We start from the raw sequence: 21,574 nt of genomic DNA, 5'->3' as shown, positions 1-21,574 counted from the left end.
TCAGACTGAACTTCTATTTTGATGTAGAGGCAGAAAGAAAGAGGAAAATTGAATAAATGAGCAATTCCAAGTTCTCTCAATACTACCAGGACAAAAATATTAAGAGACAATATAAACAGGAAACTTAAAAATGGTATACTGTGTTTTAGGTCTTCATGAGCTGGTCATCTCAATGTTTTTCATAATTTTAATATATCTATTGGATCATGACCACCAGATAATTCACACCAGATGACATTTGCAAGGGATTGACAATGGGACCTATCTGTTCTGGAATTTTCCCCATGGTACAACCCTTATGAAAAATGATCAACCATTCTACCGCAGGGGGAAAAAAGTAGTTTTATTGAATTGAGCCCCTTAAAAAATACTAGATTTTGCAGTCTAATTTCTCTGTGTGTACATTTGGAGAAACCAAAACATCTGGTCACTGCCAATTTGAAAAGTTTGTTAAATTTGCCATTGGAGGTTATGAAGTCAGTGGTTTTTAACCCTGGCTACACATTGGAGTCATCTGGGGGCGACTCTTAAGTGCTGCCAAGGCTCCCAATCCTATGCCCTTGATTCTGTTATTTATCTTCAGTGTGCTTCTTCACCTTTAGCACTGGGTGATTTGAATATGCAACCAGAGGTGAGAGCCTCCAATGTAGACAAATTCCCGTGAAACTGGCATTTATTTCATACAGTGAATGCAATAGAGCAAAGTGCTCAAGAACATTGACTCTGGAAATAGTTCCATCTGGACTTGGATCTCAACTGTGATATTTCATAGCTGTACCAACTGGGGCTAATTTAATCTCACCGTGCCTTAGTTTCCTCATCTGCACAATGAGGATAATTACAACACTACCTATCTCCTAGGGTTGCTGTAAAGATTAAATGAGTTAATATGTGCAAAGTACTTAGAACAGTACCTGGAGCATAGTAAGCACTGTATAAATATTAGTTGTATGTGGTTCTTTGCTGGCAGTTCCCTTACACGATGTCTGACCTGAAATTAACTTCAGTGACCTAATATTACTCTAACAAGGTGACTAGTTCCCTGTAGTTGCTATAATAAATTACCACAAACTGGCTGCCTTAAAACAACAGAAATTTTTTCTGTCATCACTCTGGAGGCCAGAAGTCTAAATTTTTTTTCTCCTGTCCTTTTGGAGGCCAGAAGGCATCAGCTGGGTTCCCTGTGGAATCTCTAAAGGGAGATCCTTCCTTGCCTCGTTCAGCTTCAGCAGCTGCCTACATTTCTTGGCTTATCTATGTTCTGTCTTCACATTGCCTTTTTCTCTGGGTATCTTTCTTCTCTTCTTCTGCTCCTTGTGTAAGGATACGTATGATAGCATTTAGCATCTATTCAGATTATCCAGGATAGCTTCATCTTCTCAAGATCTTAATTTAATCTCATCGGTTGCCATATAAGAATATTCACTCTTTTGCTATAATGAAGTAATAGTCACAAGTTCTGGGGATTAGGGCATAAACATATTTTGGGGGCCAGCATTCAAACCACAGCACAAGGCCCATAATTAAACATAAGCTTGGATGGCATGCACCATGGACTCATTCTGTATTTAGTCACTTTTGCACTTGACCTGTACTTCCCACTCTCTAAGATGTCTAAAACCATTACTCACATTGACAGGTGTCATCTGAGTCTATAGACAAATGACTGTTCATCATTTCTTGGGAAGCACTTGGGGAAGTAGGCCAAGGGCTCAGAGGACTGGTTGGCCTAGTGCTCTTTGGCATTCAGAAAGGCTCCTACAAGGAAAGGCCTCTTGGTGAGTTCTGCTCCAAGAAAATAATTTTGGGGAAACTCTATTTTATGATCAAATGCAACTCAAAACCTTCACCAATTCTGGCTTTAAATCTGGAAAAGTTTGATGCTCGTTTTACAAGAGAACAGTGTGGTGTTGCATTAATCAGGGCTCCTTCAGTTTCAAGTGACAGAAAATTCAAGTAGGTTTAAGTAAAATCTGAATTAGTTACCTTTCATGACTGGAAAATTCTAACTTCAGGTCCAGATTGATTTAGTGGTCCCAAGATACCATCAAGAGCTGGTTTCTCTCGGCAGCTGTTGGCTCTACGTCTTTTACTGGCTCTGTTTTCAGAAAGGCTGTCATTTGGTGGCAGCAAGACAACTGCAGCACCTAAGAGTGTACATCCTCCCTGGGGTCGCAAAGAGTTGGCTATGACTGAGCGACTCAGCACATCCTCTCAGACCCAGGGCATGTGGAAAGAAGAGTTTTAGAAAAATCATAAGCAAAACCTTATTGGAGTTTATATGCCCATCTCTGAAATAGCCAGTGTAATAGGGTTATCCTTGTTCTGATTGGCTGAGAATGGACCTTTTCACAGAGTAAGATGGGAAGGAAGTGGAGAACCAGGGTAGTTACCTCAGGAGGAAGAATAAATGTTGGGTGGCAGATGCAACAAATGACTACCAGAGATGCAACAAGATCCTTGGACTAAAATGACTGAAAAACCAAACATGGATTCTTTTGAAGGGCATGTGGAATTTTTTTCCAATTGGATATTTTGATCTTAATTTTCCTTTCCAATTAGAAATGAGTGAGTTGTTTTGAAGCAGAAGACCCTCTTTTAAATCTCATCTCTGCTGTTCCTTTGTAACTGTGTGGCCTTAGGAAAACTACCACACCTCTGTGAACTTCGTATTCTTCACTGGCCTAGCAGTAGTAACACACACACACACACACACACACACACACACATGCACACTCAGAATAAATGCCTTCTTCTCAGGACATCAGGGTGCATTAACAGAATAAGCCTACCTGAACACAATCTGATTGGTATCAAAAAAACATCTGCCCCAATAATTCTTTCTGTGGCCTTGAAATATGTCTGAAATCCTACCATTCAAGTATTTTATTTGGTTTAAAGCAGTGTATCTCCAGAGAGCTAGGTAAAGAATTCCAAGCAATTTTCAAAAATTCCAAGGAAAGGTAACAGGAAATCTTGTGTCACTGACTGCTCTTTATCTGCCATATTAGAGCGGATGAGCCAGAGAAAGCCACCTGTGAGATGATTTTTGTTACCACTTGCAAGGCAATCATTAAGACCTTGAGAAAAATGCTTTCTCTGTCCTTTCACATCTATTTTAGGATTCTTGTCTCACTGTTTCTCCTTTCACTCAGGCAGGGCCTTCATGTTCTCTAGGGATACCCAATGCCATAGGGAACCTCCACATTGAAAAGCTCTATCTAGAATTCTCCTTTCCCCAAGTGTCTCAGGTTGTGAAATGACCTCTCTTCTCCATAATTACAATTCTCATTTTCACACTGGAGCTGATGTGAGGTAGGGTGAGTGGCATCTGATTACTATTTGTTTAAGTATTTATGCAAAGCATGAATGAGGGACAGGCTCAACTTTCTTTCGGGGATAATATTGATATTTCATCTTCTATTTTGATATAAGAATTTTTGAGAAGGATACTTGGGTCTTTTTCCTAGTCACCTAGAATCAGTTGCAAATGTACTCATAAGAGGTGCTAACTCCCACTTCCGAGAGATTATTGCCCATAGGTTTTAGGTGTCACTTAGAAGAAAATAGGAAGTAGAGCACCCTGAGGGAGTGGGACAAAAGAATGGGAGGTGTCAAGAAAACAACTGGAAAGAAAAGATTTGAGACTGGGGAATTTGCAGAAAAAAGAAATCTTCTGGGACATGGCCATGTATGTCTGTGTCATGCGTGTCTGGAATCCTGAGAATGGAGGAGAAAGGGGAGCAGCAGGAGAGGGACCCACAGGGGATATGCTATGAGCAAACAAAGACTGGGGCTCAAAGATCATTTTCACATTGGTCTTAGGCTGGCCCTTGGCTTTATACAGAGACACTCTAATGATATATTTCCTTGGTTTGGAAAGAAACACTTAGCCATTAAGTTCTAAGATGTGCCAGTTACATGAATCGTACTGTTTCTTTCAACAACCTTCTGAGGCTGGTTGTTATTATCCTCCTTTTATAAATGGGAAACTGAGGTTCAGAGGAGTTAAGTTGCCAAAATCATTGTGGTAGTTAAAAAAATATATCTCTAAATTTTTTTGATGTGACTTCCTTGAAAAGTTGGTACCAAAGAGATGGTTAAGCGAGAGTTCTTTATGTATTCTAAATTCTAGTTCTTTGTAAGATATGTGGTTTGCAGATATTTCCCCCAATTGTGTAATTTGTCTTTTCATTCTCTTAACAGGGTCTTATGAAAACCAAAACTTCAAAACTTTTTGGTGAAGTCCAGTTTATGAATTTTTACTTTTATGGATAATTCTTTGGGATGTTCTATAGAGACAATCAATGGACATGAGTTTGAGTAAACTCTGGGAGTTGGTGATGGACAGGGAGGCCTGGCGTGCTGCGATTCATGGGGCTGCAAAGAGTCGGACACGACTGAGCGACTGAACTGAACTGAACTGATAGAGACAATCATGTCATTTTCAAACAAGAACAATTTTATTTCTTCCCTTCTGATCTGTATGGTTTTAATTTTTTCCTTATTGCTCTGATTAGAATTTCCAGCACTTTGTTAAATGGGAGTAGAGAGATAAGACATCTTGTCTTCTTTATGATCTCAGAGGGAAAACATTTAGTCATTGATCATTAAGTATAATGTTAGCTGTAGATGGACTTTATCAAGTTCGGAAAGTTTCCCTTTATTCCTATTTCTCAGTGTTTTTATCATTAATGAGGGTTGAATTTCATCAACTTTTTTTTTACAATGATTGATATGGTCATAATATTCCTTTTACTTTTCTGTTAAAAAGTTGAATTGCATTGATTGATTTTGAATATTGAGCCAGTCTTGCATCCCTGGAATAAATCTTATTTGCTTGATCATGTTGTATAATTATTTTTATATATTGTTGAATTCTATTTCTTAATAGTTTGTTAAAAATTTTTGTGTCTGTAATCATGGGTTTTAGTAGCTTGTAATACTTTTTTCTTTGTACTGTGTTTGTCTGGTTTTTGTGTTAGAGTAACATTAGCCTTATAAAGTGAGAAGATTGAGCAGAATTAGCATTAAATTATTTTTAAATGTTTGGTAGAATTCTCTAGTGAAACCCTCTGGACCTGGAGTGTTTTTTTTTTTTTTTGAGGAGTTTTAAAGTTATGAATTAAATTTCCTTAATAACTATAAGGCTAGTCAAATGGTCTATTTCATTAGGGCAAGTTATGATAGCTTGTGTCTTTCAAGGATTTAATCCATTTCATCTAAACTGTCAAATTTATGCATGTATCATGGCTTTCCTGATAGCTCAGTTGGTAAATAATCTGCCTGCAATGCAGGAGACCTTGGTTTGATTCCTGGATCAGGAAGATCCGCTGGAGAAGGAATAGGCTACCCACTCCAGTATTCTTGGACTTCCCCTGTGCTCAGCTGGTGAAGAATCAGCCTGTAATGCGGAAGACCTGGCTTCAATCCCTGGGTTGGGAAGATCCCCTGGAGAAGGGAAAGGCTGCCTGCTCCAGTATTCTGGCCTGGAGAATTCCATGGACTGAAGAGTCTATGGGGTTGCAAAGAGTCAGACAAGACTGATGAGCTTTCACGTTCACATAGTTATTCATAGTATTTCATTAATATCCTTTTGATGTTTGCAAGTTCTGTTTCTTTCCTGATTATGTTTCTTTTTTCTTTATTAGTCTCATTAAAGGTAACTTTATTCATATTTTCAAAGAATTCATTTTATTGCTGTTTTAAAATTTTGAATTTTATTGATTTTTTGCTCTTATCTTTATTATTACCTTCTTTGGGATTTATCATGCTCTTTTTTTCTAGGATTTTAAAGTAGGGGTTTTGAGACCTTTCCTATTTTCTGTTGTATGTATTTGGTACTACAAAATTTTCTGTGAGCACTGGTGAGATGTGGCCAGATTCTGGAAATATTTTGAGGTAGAGTTAATAGGATTTGCTAATAGAGTCTATGTAGATTATGAGAGAGAAAAAGAGAGAGAAAAGGGGAAGAAGTCAATGATGATTCAGTGTCTTCAGTCCAAGCAAGTGGAAGAATGAACTGAGATGGGGCAGGTTCAGGGGTCTGCAGGTGTCAGGATGAATGGGGAATCAGGGATTTGGGTGTATTAAATTTGTGAATTCTTTTCAACTAAATGTCTAGTAGGGAGTTGGCTATATGAATCTGAGTTTAAGGACTGCAGACATCCTGCCTGGAGGCATACATTTGGGAATTGTCATGTTATAGATGATAATATTAATCAAAGGTATGAGTCTAGATGTGATCATATCTACAGGGCTATAAATAAAGACAGAAAGAGTCCTTAGCCCTGGGCCACTCCACTAATTACAAGACAAGGGAATGAAGAGAAGTCAGTGAGGTAGGAGAAGAATCAAGAGAAAGTGGTGTGCTGGAAGCTGAATGAAGACAGTATTTCCAGAAGGATGGAGTGATCAACTTGTCAAATAAGACAGCTGAAAATTGGCTCTTGGAATTGAAAATATGCAGGTCTCTGGAGGTCTCACCAAGATCAGTTTCTGTTGGGGAGAGGAAGGACAAAAGGAGGAACAGACATAGAGATGGCAAATATAGACAACTCTTTTGAGGAGTTTTGCTGTAGAAGAAAGCAGGAAAATGGGGTAGTGGATAAAGGGGGAGATGGAGTTGAGGATGGAGTTATTACTGTACATAACAAGTACATATATACATGGAAGCCTTGTATTTTATATATAGAATTTGAATTCATTTTGATTGACAATGAAATCTAAAATTTCATAAGTGAAAAGTCTGCAATAGGCTTGATAATCTCAGCAATAGCACATATGTTTGAAGAAGACTTAGTTAAATATGAGATGGTCTATGCAAGATGTATAATTTTAAAGTTTTTTCTTTAGTTTAATTTGAATGTGCCGTTTCAGTTAACCCTTTCCAATAAGCATCCCCCCAAATGAATATTTGCTTAGCAGTGATAGAAAACTTTATATTTACATAGTGCTTATCAGACTTTGATTCAGAACAAACACAGAGGAATGAAAATTTACAATAAAAAGTGTAGGAGGGAATTAAAGTGAAGAGGTTCCAAACCCCAGGGAAACTGAGTCTCAGGTCATGCCAGGATCTGAAGGTAAAACTCCCCTGCAAACCTCCACAGCACTAATGCTCAGCCTCCTGGGTGTTCTCTCCTCCCCTCTTCATTGTTCTTATCACATTCTGCACTGAAACTCTCATTTTAGACTGCTCCCAGCTTTCCAAGAGCAAAGTTTTTCCAATCAGAATGATTTGATTTGTTCTCCAGGACTCCTGGCTTTCCAGAGCTTTCTGCCTGTGCAGCTAGGCTGCATTTACCAGTCACTGTTGCAGTTGGGTGGTGCCAAAGGAATGAAAGTGGGAGTAATATATGCTACTTCTAGTCTGCAGCCTGGCCCTTAAGAAAACCTTTACACAATTCTCCATGCTGTTTTTGTCTGCTGGCCAGAGGAAGAAGATGCCTTGAAAGAGCCTGGATCCTCAATGATTATGGAGCAGAGCATTGTGAACAGCACTGTGCTATGACACAAGCAAGGAATGAGCTTTTAATATGTGGAACCTCTTGGGAGCTGTTTCTTATAGTAGTGAGCCTGTCCTGAGTAATATGTACTCCTTTGGATGAAGTGTGATTGAGTATTGACTTTTTGTTCAGATTCTTAGAAAGTTCAGAAGGGGTCATATGTGGTTTAAAGAGTGGATGCATGGTTTAACTTGGAAAATGGCTGCGTGCACTATGTCCTGGGTTTTCAAAAGGCAAGGACTTTGCCTTTGGGCCTGTTTTGGGGGTATTGATGGCACTTACAGAGCCACATTGGGAGGCCAACAACTTTTTTTTTTAATTGCCTTTAGAACCACTATACATACACGTGTATCATTATAGTTTTGATGAAGTCCAATACATCTATTTTTTTCCTTCTTGGCTTTTGAAGGATCATTTTCCCTGGTAAAAAATTGTTTGACAGTTTTTTTTTTTTTTGGTCAGACTACTGAATATTTCTTTCCATTGCCTTGCTTGCCTTCATGATTATTCTATTGAATGCGATGAGTTTCTTCTCTATTGCTGTTTTCAAGATTCTCTCTTTGGCTTTCATCAGTTTAACCATGATATACATAGACTTTGATATCTGTAAGTCTATCTGTGTGGCATTCACTGAACTTCTTGGATGTGTTGATTAGTGTTTGTCATCAAATTAAAAAGTTTTTGGACATTACTTCTTCAAATATTCTTTCTGCCCCTTTGTCATTATTCTCTCTGTGTCCTACAGATTTCTGAACCTCTGTTTATTTTTCTCTATTCCTCAAACTGGAATAATTCAATTAAACTGTCTTCAACTTCATTGATTCTTTCTTCTGCCTGCTCAAGTCTACTGCTAAGTCCCTCTAGTGAATTTTTCATTTCCATTGTTATACTTTTCAACTTCAGATTTTTATTTGGTTCCATTTTATAATTTCTATTATATAGGTATTATTCTATTTGGTATTCTCTATTTGATAGTCTCTCATTCTTATAAATTCATTTAAGTCTTTAGAAATGGTTTCTTTTAGCTCTTTGAACATATTTAAAATAATTAATATAAAATTTTTGCCTACTAAATCCAGTGTCTGGTCTTCTCAGAGACAATGTTAGTTGGTTGCATTTTCCCCTATGAATGGCTCATAGTTTCTTGTTTCTTTGAATGTTCTGTAGTTTATTGTTGAAAACTATAATACTATGTAACTACTCTGGAAATCAGATTCTCTCTGCCTCCTAAGGTTTTTTGTTGTTACTGTTTGCCTAGTAGCTTTTCTGAACTTATTCTTTGAAGCCTTTGTCCTCGTTGATGTGGCTGAAGTCACTACTTGGTTTTCTTAGTGACTAATTAATGATCAGTGACTAGTTAATGATTTCCTAAAACACCTGAAACCAAAGTCTCCCCGTCTTTGCCAAGATCCTCTGTGTGCATCTTAGAGAAGTCCTTTAACAACCACCCATGTAGTTTACAATTCTGCTTTGGCTTCACTTACTACTTGCTCAGGCCTCAAAGTCAATCAGAAGTGAGAGCTTAGGAAATTTTCAGGTCTTTTCAAAAATATTTATTTATTTATCCACAGCTGTGCTGGGTCTTCACTGCTGCACGTGGGCCCTCTCGAGTTGCAGGGAGCAAGGGTTACTTGCAGTGGCTTCTCTTGTTGCAGAGCATGGGCTCAGTAGTTGTAGGCTTCATTGCCACGTGGCATGTAGAATCTTCCCTAATCAGGGATCGAACCAGTTTCCTCTGCATTGGCAGTTGGATTCTCAACCACTGAACCATCAGGGAAACCCCAAGTCTTCTTTTAAGCATATGCATGATAATGTATGATATTATGAAAGCTCCTATGGGCATCTCATTTCTCAGTCTTTCTTTTTACGCTTTTTGATTAGTCTAATATTGTCCCATCTGTTATCCACTGCTGCAGGCCACTGTGGTGCTAAAATATTTTAAAAAACACTCCCTAAACCCAGAAACTTTTAGCACTGGGTGAGTCTGAGTGAGGGGACTAAAGATGAGTCTTTTGAGTGCAGTCATCACAAGGGAACCACCAAACAAGTAAGATGCTGACTTCTCTTTGGAAGTGAGGCTTTGCAAGACCTCAAGCCCTGTTTTGCTGCCTCCAAATCCAGGAATGGATGCTGTTACTTTTCTTTTCTTTTTTCTTTTTTTTCTTTTTATTTATTTTTTTAAATTTTATTTTATTTTTAAACTTTACATAATTGTATTAGTTTTGCCAAACATCAAAATGAATCCGCCACAGGTATACATGTGTCAAGGCTGTGCAGAGCTGGAAAGGGGAAGATGGGATTAAGGTCAGTTAAAAATACCACAAAGCTTGTTATCCTTCCTGAGATTCCATCTTTTTCTTACTTAAATGCTCCCTGTGTTGCTGCAAGCCTTGGCTGGTACCCAGAGCTCTTGAACAGTGTGGCTGTTGGGGCACTGATCCTCCAAGCAATTGAAAATCCATGCATAACTCATAGGTAGTCCTCCATGTCCACGGTTCCCCAGTATATGCCCTTCCTCCTTATCTGAGGTACCGCATCCATGAATTCAACCAACTTTACATAGTGTGGTACTGTAGTATCTCTAGTGAAAAAAATTTGTAGGTGAGTTGACCCAGGCAGTTAAAAAGGTCATTGTTCAAAGGTCAACGGTATTTCTAACATTTGGGAGTGTGTATTTAACAAGTTGGTTTTAAAGTTCACATGAAGAATAAACAATGAGGGGCATCTTGAAAATCATCAGGAAGAGTAATGATATAAGAGTAGCCCCAGCTAGTATTAACACATATTTTATTTTAAAAAAGATTTATTTATTTATTTATTTGTGGCCACACTGGGTCTTTGCTGCTGCATATAGGCTTTCTCTAGTTGCGGCCAGCAGGGGCTACTCTTCGTTGTGGTGTGTGGCCTTCTGATTGTGGTGGCTTTTCTTGTCGTGGAGCATGGGCCCTAGGTGCATGGGCTTCAGTAATTGTGACACACAGGCTTAGTTGCTCTTTGGCTTGTGTGGGATCTTCTCAGACCAAGGATTGAACCTGTGTCCCCTGCATTGATGGGCTATCCTGGTGCCTCAGATGGTAAAGAATCTGCCTGCAATGCAGAAGACCCAGGTTCCATCCTTGAGTTGGGAAGATCTGCTGGAGAAGGGAATGGCTACCCACTCCAGTGTTCTTGCCTGGAGAATTCCATGGACAGAGGAGCCTGGTGGGCTACTGTCCATATTGTCCATAGGATCACAAAGAGTTGGACTTGACTAAGGAACTAACACTTTGACTTTCACTTTCCCCTGCATTGGCAGGTGGATTCTTAACCACAAAACCACAAGGGAAGTCCAAGACAAATTTTAAAAGTACAATTATTAAAAGTGTAGTGCTGCTGCTGCTGCTGCTGCTGCTAAGTCTCTTCAGTCATGTCAGACTCTGTGTGACCCCATAGATGGCAGCCCACCAGGCTCCCCCATCCCTGGGATTCTCCAGGCAAGAACACTGGAGTGGGTTGCCATTTCCTTCTCCAGTGCATGAAAGTGAAAAGTGAAAATGAAGTCACTCAGTGGTGTCCGACCCTCTGCAACCCCATGGACTGCAGCCTACCAGGCTCCTCTGTCCATGGGATTTTCCAGGCAAGAGTACTGGAGTGGGGTGCCATTGCCTTCTCCGAGTGTAGTACTGGCTATAGATAAATCAATGGAACAGAAACATGAGTCTAGAAGAGGGGCCAATGTGTATGATAAATTCGTGTATAGTACCAATGACAGTGTGTGTCCATGAGAAAGAGATATTAAGTATATTTACTAGCATTAGGAAAAAAATTAACAGCGTACAGGAGGTGGTGACCAAAATCATCTCAAAGAAAAAGAAATGCAAGAAGGCAAAATTGTAGTCTGATGAAGCCTTACAAATACCTGAGAAAAGAAGAGAAGTGAAAGGCAAAGGAGAAAGGGAAAGATATACCCAACTGGATGCAGTGTTCCAGAAAAGAGCAAGGAGAGATAAGAAAGCCTTCTTAAGTGAACAAAGCAAATAAATACAGCAAAACAATAGAATGGGAAAGACCAGAGATCCCTTCAAGAAAATTAGAGACCAAGGGAATATTTCATGCAAAGATGGGCTCAATACAAGACAGAAATGGTATGGACCTAACAGAAGCAGAAGATATTAAGAAAAGGTGGTAAGAATACACAGAAGAATAGTATGAAAAAGGTCTTAATGACCCAAGTAACCATGACGTTGTGGTCACTCACTTAGAGCCAGACATCCTGGAATGTGAAGTCAAGTGGGCCTTAGGAAGCATCACTACAAACAAAGCTACTGGAGGTGATGGAATTCCAGCTAAGCTATTTCAAAGCCTAAAAGATGATTCTCTTAAAGTGCTGCACTCAATATGCCAAAAAATTTGGAAAACTCAGCAGTGGCCACAGGACTGGAAGAGGTTGGTTTTCATTCCAATCTCAAAGAAAGACAATGCCAAAGAATGTTCAAACTACCACACAATTGTACTCATTTCACATGCTAGCAAAATAATGCTCAAAATTCTTCAAGCCAGGCTTCAACAATATGTGAATTGAGAACTTCCAGATGTTTAAGCTGGATTTAGAAAAGGCAGAGGAACCAGAGATCAAATTGCCAACATCTGTGGGGTCATAGAGAAATCAAGAGAATTTCAGAAAACATCTATTTCTGCTTTATTGACTACATTAAAGCCTTTTACTGTGTGGATCACAACAAACTGGAAAATTCTTCAAGAGATGGGAACACCAGACCACCTTACCTGCCTCCTGAGAAATCTGTATGCAGGTCAAGAAGCAACAGTTAGAACTGGACATGGAACAATGGACTGGTTCCAAATTGGGAAAGGAGTACATCAAGTCTGTATATTGTCACCCTGTTTATTAAACTTCTATGTAGAGTACAGCATGTGAAATGTCAGGCTAGATGAATCACAAGTTGAAATCAAGATTACCAGGAGAAATATCAGTAACCTCAGATATGCAGATGATATTACCCTAATGGCAGGAAGCAAAGAGGAACTAAAGAGCCTCTTGATGAAGATAGAAGAGGAGAGTGAAAAAGCTGACTTAAAACTCAGCATTCAGAAAACTAAGATCATAGCATCCAGTCCCATCAGTTCAGTTCAATTCAGTTCAGTCGCTCAGTAGTGTCTGACTCTTTGTGACCCCATGGACTGTAGCATGCCAGGCCACCCTGTCCATCACCAACTCCTAGAGTTCACTCAAACTCATGTCCATTGAGTCGGTGATGCCATCCAACCATCTCATCCTCTGTAATCTCCTTCTCCTCCTGCCCTCAATCTTTCCCAGCATCAGGGTCTTTTCCAGTGAGTCAGCTCTTCGCATCAGGTGGCCAAAATGTTGGAGTTTCAGCTTCAGCATCAGTCCTTCCAGTGAACACTCAGGACTGATTTCCTTTAGGATGGACTGGTTGGATCTCCTTGTAGTCCAAAGGACTCTCAAGAGTCTTCTCCAACACCACAGTTCAAAAGCATCAATTCTTTGGTGCTCAGCTTTCTCTATAATCCAACTCTCACATTCATACACGACTACTGGAAAAACGATAGCTTTGACTAAAGCGACCTTTGTTGGCAAAGTAATGTCTGCTTTTTAATATGCTGTCTAGGTTGGTCATAACTTTCCTTCCAAGGAGTAAGTGTCTTTTAATTTCATGGCAGCAGTCACCATCTACAGTGATTTTGGAGCCCCAAAGAATAAAGTCAATCACTGTTTCCCCAGTGATGGGACATCACTTCATGGCAGATAGATGGGGAAAATGGGAACAATGGCAGAATATATTTTCTTAAGCTCCAAAATCACAGCAAACAGTGACTGCAGCCATGAAATTAAAAGATGTTTGTTCCTTGGAAGAAAAGTTATGACAAACCTTGACAGCATAATAAAAAGAAGAGATATCACCTTGCTGATAAAAGTCCATAATAGTCAAAGCTATGGTTTTTCCAGTAGTCATGTTTGGATGTGCATGCTGGGTCATAAAGAAAGCTGAGCACTAAAGAATTGATGCTTTTGAACTGTTGTGCTGGAGGACTCCTGAAAGTCCCTTGGACAAGAAGGATATCAAACCAGTCAATCCTAAAGAAAATCAACCCTGAATATTCATTGGAAGGACTAATGCTGAAGCTGAAACTGCAGTACTTTGGCCACCTGATGCAAAGAATTGACTCACTGGAGAAGACCTTGATGCTAGGAAAGATGGAGAGCGTGAGGAGATGGGGGTAACAGAGGATGAGATGGTTGGATGGTATCATCGACAGAATGGACATGAGTTTTGCAAACTCTGGGAGACAGTGAAGGACAGGCAAGCCTGGTGTGCTGCAGTCTATCAGGTCACAAAGAGTCAGACACAGTCTAGCAACTGAACAACAATAACAACCAATGGCAATGTGTGTCACAACCAATGGCAAAGTGTGTCAGTGAGAAAGAGATATTTAGTATATTTACTAGCATTAGAGGAAAAAAATTGCATTTGATTCTTATTTAACGTCTTGCAACAAAATAAATTCCAAAGGTTTAAACACAAAATGAAAAATCATTAAAATAATGGGAAAATAATCTTTGAATACATAAAACACTATGCAAGCAACCCACATATGCATCAAAGTAAAATAGATAAGCACATGTGATATATTCACACATGACAATAATATACAACAATGAAAATTAATGAACTATAGCTACACACAATGACATGCTTGAGTCTTAGAAACGTAATGATGTGTTTCCTTTCATATGGAATTAAATGTGAGCAAACTATATTTTTAGGGGTGCATGCAAATGAGGCAAAATTGTAAAGGAGCAAAAGGACATGATTATTACAGGAATCAGGGTGGTGGTTACCTCTTGTGTGATGGTGGTACTGTTAACAGGAAGGACCTATAGGAGGCTTCTGGGGGATGGCCATGTTCCATTTCTTGACTTGGTTAAGTCAAGTCTTGGTTAATGACTTTATGGGTATATATTTGACAGTAATTCATTAATCTATTAATATAGGTTTACAGACTTTCCTGTATGATAGTTATATTGCACCATCAAGGGAGAAAAATAAAAAGCATGATGTAGTTTGATGTTTGCTATTAGCATTATATCTTGGGCAAATTCTTATTTTGAAGTTATTTTTATTTTTTAATGTCCTCCTGGATTCCCCTATATTCACAGTTCCTAGCATTTAGAGGAATCTCTTATTTATTTTTCTCAAGGGGATCTGCAGCCCACTTGCTGGGGAATGCTATAATACCAGGAGTTAAATCATACTGATATAACTGAACTGTATGATTTAACTCAGTTCAGTTCAGTCGCTCAGTCGTGTCTGACTCTTCGCGACCCCATGAATCGCAGCACACCACCAGGCCTCCCTGTCCATCACCAACTCCCACAGTTCACTCAGACTCAAGTCCATCGAGTCAGTGATGCCATCTAGCCATCTCATCCTCTGTCGTCCCCTTCTCCTCCTGCCCTCAATCCCTCCCAGCATCAGAGTCTTTTCCAATGAGTCAACTCTTCGCATGAGGTGGCCAAAGTACTGGAGTTTCAGCTTCAGCATCATTCCCTCCAAAGAAATCCCAGGGCTGATCTCCTTCAGAATGGACTGGTTGGATCTCCTTGCAGTCCAAGGGACTCTCAAGAGTCTTCTCCAACACCACAGTTCAAAAGCATCAATTCTTCGGCACTCAGCTTTCTTCACAGTCCAACTCTCACACCCATACATGACCACAGGAAAAACCATAGCCTTGACTAGACGAACCTTTGTTGGCAAAGTAATTCTCTGCTTTTGAATATGCTATCTAGATTGGTCATAACTTTCCTTCCAAGGAGTAAGTGTCTTTTAATTTCATGGCTGCAGTCACCATCTGCAGTGATTTTGGAGCCCCCAAAAATAAAGTCTGACATTGTTTCTACTGTTTCCCCATCTATTTCCCATGAAGTGATGGGACCGGATGCCATGATCTTCGTTTTCTGAATGTTGAGCTTTAAGCCAACTTTTTCACTCTCCACTTTCACTTTCATCAAGAGGCTTTTTAGTTCCTCTTCACTTTCTGCCACAAGGGTGGGGTCATCTGCATATCTGAGGTTATTGATATTTCTCCCGGCAATCTTGATTCCAGCTTGTGTTTCTTCCAGTCCAGCGTTTCTCATGATGTACTCTGCGTAGAAGTTAAATAAGCAGGGTGACAATATACAGCCTTGACATACTCCTTTTCCTATTTGGAACCAGTCTGTTGTTCCATGTCCAGTTCTAACTGTTGCTTCCTGACCTGCATACAAATTTCTCAAGAGGCAGGTCAGGTGGTCTGGTATTCCCATCTCTTTGAGAATTTTCCACAGTTTATTGTGATCCACACAGTCAAAGGCTTTGGCATAGTCAATAAAGCAGAAATAGATGTTTTTCTGGAACTCTCTTGCTTTTTCCATGATCCAGCGGATGCTGGCAATTTGATCTCTGGTTCCTCTGCCTTTTCTAAAACCAGCTTGAACATCAGGAAGTTCATGGTTCAAGTATTGCTGAAGCCTGGCTTGGAGAATTTTGAGCATTACTTTACTAGCACGTGAGATGAGTGCAATTGTGCGGTAGTTTGAGCATTTTTTGGCATTGCCTTTCTTTGGGATTGGAATGAAAACTGACCTTTTTCCAGTCCTGTGGCCACTGCTGAGTTTTCCAAATGTGCTGGCATATTGAGTGCAGCACTTTCACAGCATCATCTTTCAGGATTTGAAATAGCTCAACTGGAATTCCATCACCTCCACTAGCTTTGTTCGTAGTGATGCTTTCTAAGGCACACTTGACTTCACATTCCAGGATGTCTGGCTCTAGGTGAGTGATCACACCATCGTAATTATCTGGGTCATGAAGATCTTTTTTGTACAGTTCTTCTGTGTATTCTTGCCACCTCTTCTTAATATCTTCTGCTTCTGTTAGGTCCATACCATTTCTGTCCTTTATCGAGCCCATCTTTGCAAGAAGTGTCCCCTTGGTATCTCTAATTTTCTTGAAGAGATCTCTAGTCTTTCCCATTCTGTTGTTTTCCTCTATTTCTTTGCATTGATCACTGAGGAAGGCTTTCTTATCTCTTCTTGCTATTCTTTAGAACTCTGCATTCAGATGGTTATATCTTTCCTTTTCTCCTTTGCTTTTCACTTCTCTTCTTTTCACAACTATTTGTAAGGCTTCCCCAGACAGCCATTTTGCTTTTTTGCATTTCTTTTCCATGGGAATGGTCTTGATCCCTGTCTCCTGTACAATGTCACGAACCTCATTCCATAGTTCATCAGGCACTCTATCTATCAGATCTAGGCCCTTAAATCTATTTCTCACTTTCACTGTATAATCATAAGGGATTTGATTTAGGTCATACCTGAATGGTCTAGTGGTTTTCCCTACTTTCTTCAATTTAAGTCTGAATTTGGCAATAAGGAGTTCATGATCTGAGCCACAGTCAGCTCCTGGTCTTGTTTTTGTTGACCGTATAGAGCTCCTCCACCTTTGGCTGCAAAGAATATAATCACTTTCTGGGGAATGCTATAATACCAGGAGTTAAATCATACTAGGAAGACATATGGAAAGATGTATGATTGTACGGCTGCTATAAAAATTCCATTGCACTGCTGCATGGGATAAGCCTGGCTCTATCCTCCTCCAATACAATCTGGATTTCACTTCTAGATCTATACAAAGATGATCCAGCCCTGGGTTTACAGGATTGAATTTATTAATTTATAAGGATGAAATTTGCCTTTCAAAGCTGTTGTAATGATGGCTACTATGAATTTTAATGAAACAAGACAAATCATAGCACAGATGATTGCTCTATTACAAGTCCTGGTGGCTTACATGGTAAAGAATCTGCCTGCAGTGTGGAAGACCTGTGTTCCATCCCTGGTTGGGAAGATCCCTTGGAGAAGGGAATGGCAACCAGTCCAGTATTCTTGCCTGGAGAAATCCATGGACTGAGGAGTCTCGTGGGCTACAGTCTATGTGATCAGAAAAAGTTGGACACGTCTAAGCGACTAACACACACAGAACTAGATATTAATAATAATGTCTCTCACTGCATTCATTTAAGGGAAATGGATTTTAAAAATGGGTTTAATGCGATTGCCTGTTGTTTCATCTCCTTGCTTGATATTTTTTAACAATGGATCCTGACCTTTCTCCCCCGTATACCCCAGGACATTTGTTTATTCACTGCTCACTAGAGGGAGGCCGTTTCCAGTGGTATTCCTTTTCAGAGGCTTTGTCTTCTGCATGGGAAATGGACTCCTCCAAGGCTACTATCTGGTCTACTGTGCTGAATACCCTGCTGAGTGGTACACAGACATACGGTTTAGCCTGGGTAAGTAAACCTGACTGCTTCTAACCCACACCCTAGTTAATGCCTCTTTCTACAGGCTATATCACCATCACCTCTCCCCACCCTATTATAATAAACACTCAAGGATTCCATTCCCCTTCCCCTACCACAACCATCTCCACACTGGTCTTTTCTCTGTATAGCAGCCAGAGAGATCTTTTAAAAACACTATGGTATTCCCCATCTCAAAATCCTCCAACGCATTTCTGTTACTCTCAAGATAAAATACAAATTCCTTACCACTGCCTGTGAAACCCAGATGTTCTTGATCCTGTCCTGACTTTGCTTCCTATCTCCATCCATCTTGTTTACTGTCCTGTAGCCTCAGCGGCCTTCCTGCTGGACCTGAAATGGTCAGGTTTGTCCTGTCCCAGAGCTACTGTATAGACTACACCCTCTTCTGGAATGCTCAACCCCTCTATACTCAGGGAGCTGGTCTCTCCTTTTATTTAGGTCTCTGTCAGTTCACATCTCCTCATTGAGACTTTCTTGACCACCTATCTAAAATAGTAGAAAACAATGATCTTTGAATATTTTTCATTATCTGCAAGAGGAATTTAATTTTTTTTAATAAAGTAAAGTTTCAACTGTGCATTATTCTTGCTCAAAGGAAAAAAGGCAGAGATTATCCTTAGTCCCTCTCTTTACATTACACATCTTCTCTCCATCAGCTTAGAATAGCTCCCTCTAGTTCTAAAACATGTGCCAATTGAGCTCAGTTCTCCATAACCACACTAACTTCATTCTGGTCTGAACCAGGATGACCTCTTGCCTGGAGTGCCACAGTGACCTTTAAGTTAACCTTTCTACTTCAAGTCCTGGCCTTCAGTAGCCCCTTCTTCACACAGCAGTCAGAGCGAACATTTCAACACTCGAATAGCCAGAGCATTAGTTGCATGAATACTGGTACATGCACACAATGGAATATTCTGAAGCCTCAGAAAAACAACCAAAGCAAAACAAAAGCAAAGAATGTCTCTTTTTCATGTGAAGACATCTCTAGAACACATGGTTAAGTAAAAATAAAGTGTGCATAGTGTATATACCATGCTGCTTTTTGTGTAGAAATAGGACACTGTGTGTATTTAAAAGTGGAAGAGGAAATATTGGATTGATAAAAAAAAGAAACTATTTTTTAAAAAGAGTATCTCTAGGGTTTAGAGTAAAGAAAATGGGATGGTGGGCAGAAATCTTCTTTTAAGATAGCCTTGTCCTTTAAATCATGAAACTTCATAACTTAATTAAAAATTCACATGAAGTTCCTCAACATTGAGAACAAATAAATAAATGTACCTAACTGTATATTAAACTGGTACCATAACCACACAGGAAAATGATTTATGCAAATTTATAGGAAATATAGAGAATAAAGAAATAAGTTAAATGCCACCATGAGGAAATAAGCAAGTCTTATCTAGAAAGGGGGACATTTGAGGGACCACTGTCCAGTCTTTGAGGAGTTTATTCAAGATGGCAGAGTAGAAGGACATGCACTCATCTTCTACGAGAACTCCAAAATTAAAACTTGTGGCTGAACAACCATGGACAGGAGAATGTTGGATCCCACTAAAAAAAGATACCCCACGTCTAAGGGCAAAGGAGAAGCCCCAGCAAGATGGTAGGAGGGGTGAAATCACGTTTAGAATCAAACCCCATACCACCAGAGATGCTTGGAGGGCTCAAACAAAACCTTGTGTGCACCAGGACACCACACAGAGACCGAGCTGGACTTGCCTTTCAGTGTTTTGAAAGGCAGGTATGGGTCAGCAGTGGACTGCTGCAGGGGCAGGTGCTCTGGGTGCAGCATAAGCCCTCTTGGAGGAGGTCACCATTAACCTCACCATAGAGCCTCCAGAACTTCCACAGGACTGGGGAAACAGACTCTTGGAGGGCACAAACAAAACCTTGTGTGCACCAGGACCCAGGAGAAAGGAGCAGTGACCCCACAAGAGACTGACCCAGACTTGCCCATGAGTGTCTAGGAATCTCCGGCAGAGATGCGGGTCAGGGGTGGCCTGCTGCAGCATCGGGGCACTGAGTGTGGCAGTGCTTGCATGGGGCCTTTTGAAGGAGGTCACCATTATCTCCATTACCTCCACCATAGTTTGGTCTCAGGTCAAACAACAGGTAGGGAACAGAGTCCCACCCATCAATGGAAAATTGGATTAAAGATTTACTGACCATGGCCCTGCCCATCAGAATGAGACCCAGTTTCCCCCACAGTCAGTCTCTCCCATCAGGAAGCTTCCATAAGTCTCTTATCCTTATCGATTAGAGGGCAGTAAGAATGAAGACCAATATCACAGAAAACTAGTCAAACTGATCACATGGACAACAGCCCTGTCTAACTCAATGAAACTATGAGCCATGCCCTACAAGGTCACCCAAGATGGATGGGTCATGGTGGAGAGTTCTGACAAAATGTGGCCCACTGGAGAAGGGAATGGGAAACCACTTCAGTATTCTTGCCTTGAGAACTCCATGAACAGTATGAAAAAGGTAAAAAGATAGGGACACTGAAAGATGAACTCCCCAAGTTGCTAGGTGCCCAATATGCTACTGGAGAAGAGTGGAGAAATAACTTCAGAAAGAATGAAGAGATGGAGCCAAAGTGAAAAAAAAAAAAGCCCAGTTGTGGATGTGACTGTTGTTGGGAAATAAAGTCCGATGCTGTAAAGAACAATATTGCATAGGAACATGGAATGTTAGGTCCATGAATCAAGGTATATTGGAAGTGGTTAAACAGGAGATGGCAAGAGTGAGCATCAACATTTTAGCAATCAGTGAACTAAAATGGACTGGAATGGGTGAATTTAATTCAGATGACCATTATAGCTACTATTGTGAAGAATCTCTTAGAAGAAATGGACTAGCCATCATACTCAACAAAAGAGCCCGAAATGCAGTTCTTGGATACAATCTCAAAATGACAGAATGTCTCTGTTCGTTTCCAAGGCAAACCATTCAATAACACAGTAATCCAAGCCTATGCCCCAACAAGTAATGCTGAAGAAGTTGAAGTTAAACAGTTCTGTGAAGACCTACAAGACCTTCTAGAACTAACACCCAAAAAGTGCCTTTCATCATAGGGGACTGGAATGCAAAAGTAGGAAGTCAAAAAATACTTGGAGTAACAGGCAGATTTGGCCTTGGACTACAAAGTGAAGCAGGGCAAAGGCTAACAGAGTTTTGCCAAGTAAACACACTGGTCATAGCAAACACCCTCTTCCAACAGCACAAGAGAAAACTCTACACGTGAACATCACCAGATGGTCAATACCAAAATTAGATTGATTATATTCTTTGCAGCCAAAGATGGAGACACTCTATAAAGTCAACAAAACAAGACCCAGAGCTGACTGTGGCTCAGATCATGAACTCCTTACTCAAAAATTCAGACTTAAATTGAAGAAAGTAGGGAAAACCACTAGACCATTCAGGCATAACCTTATTATACAGTGGACGTGACAAATAGATTCAAGGGATTAGATCTGATACAGTGCCTGAAGAACTATGGATGAAGGTTTGTGACATTGTACAAGAGGCAGGAATCAAGACCATCCCCAAGAAAAAGAAATGCAAAAAGGCAAAACGGTTGTCTGAGGAGGCCTTACAAATAGCTGAGAAAAGAAGAGAAGCTAAAGGCAAAGGAGAAAAGGAAAGATACACCCATCTGAATGTAGAGTTCCAAAGAA

The 21,574-nt window shown here is 40.1% G+C and overlaps 1 protein-coding gene across 4 annotated transcripts in view; it reads left to right on the top strand.

Moving 5' to 3' along the window:
* The window catches only part of SRD5A2 (steroid 5 alpha-reductase 2), a 48,094-nt gene that overhangs the window by 12,173 nt on the left and 14,347 nt on the right, over positions 1–21,574 (top strand). For all 4 annotated transcript variants that reach the window (XM_006054770.3, XM_025260845.2, XM_006054769.3 and 1 more), the window contains exon 2: positions 17,698–17,861. In XM_006054770.3, the coding sequence (XP_006054832.3) occupies positions 17,698–17,861 (164 nt within the window). The remainder of the gene's footprint in view (positions 1–17,697; positions 17,862–21,574) is intronic.

Source organism: Bubalus bubalis, chromosome 12 (assembly GCF_019923935.1).
Source record: "Bubalus bubalis isolate 160015118507 breed Murrah chromosome 12, NDDB_SH_1, whole genome shotgun sequence".
Taxonomy (NCBI): domain Eukaryota; kingdom Metazoa; phylum Chordata; class Mammalia; order Artiodactyla; family Bovidae; genus Bubalus; species Bubalus bubalis.
The sequence above is the reverse complement of the archived record's forward strand: the minus strand, read 5'-3'. Positions and strand labels throughout refer to the sequence as shown.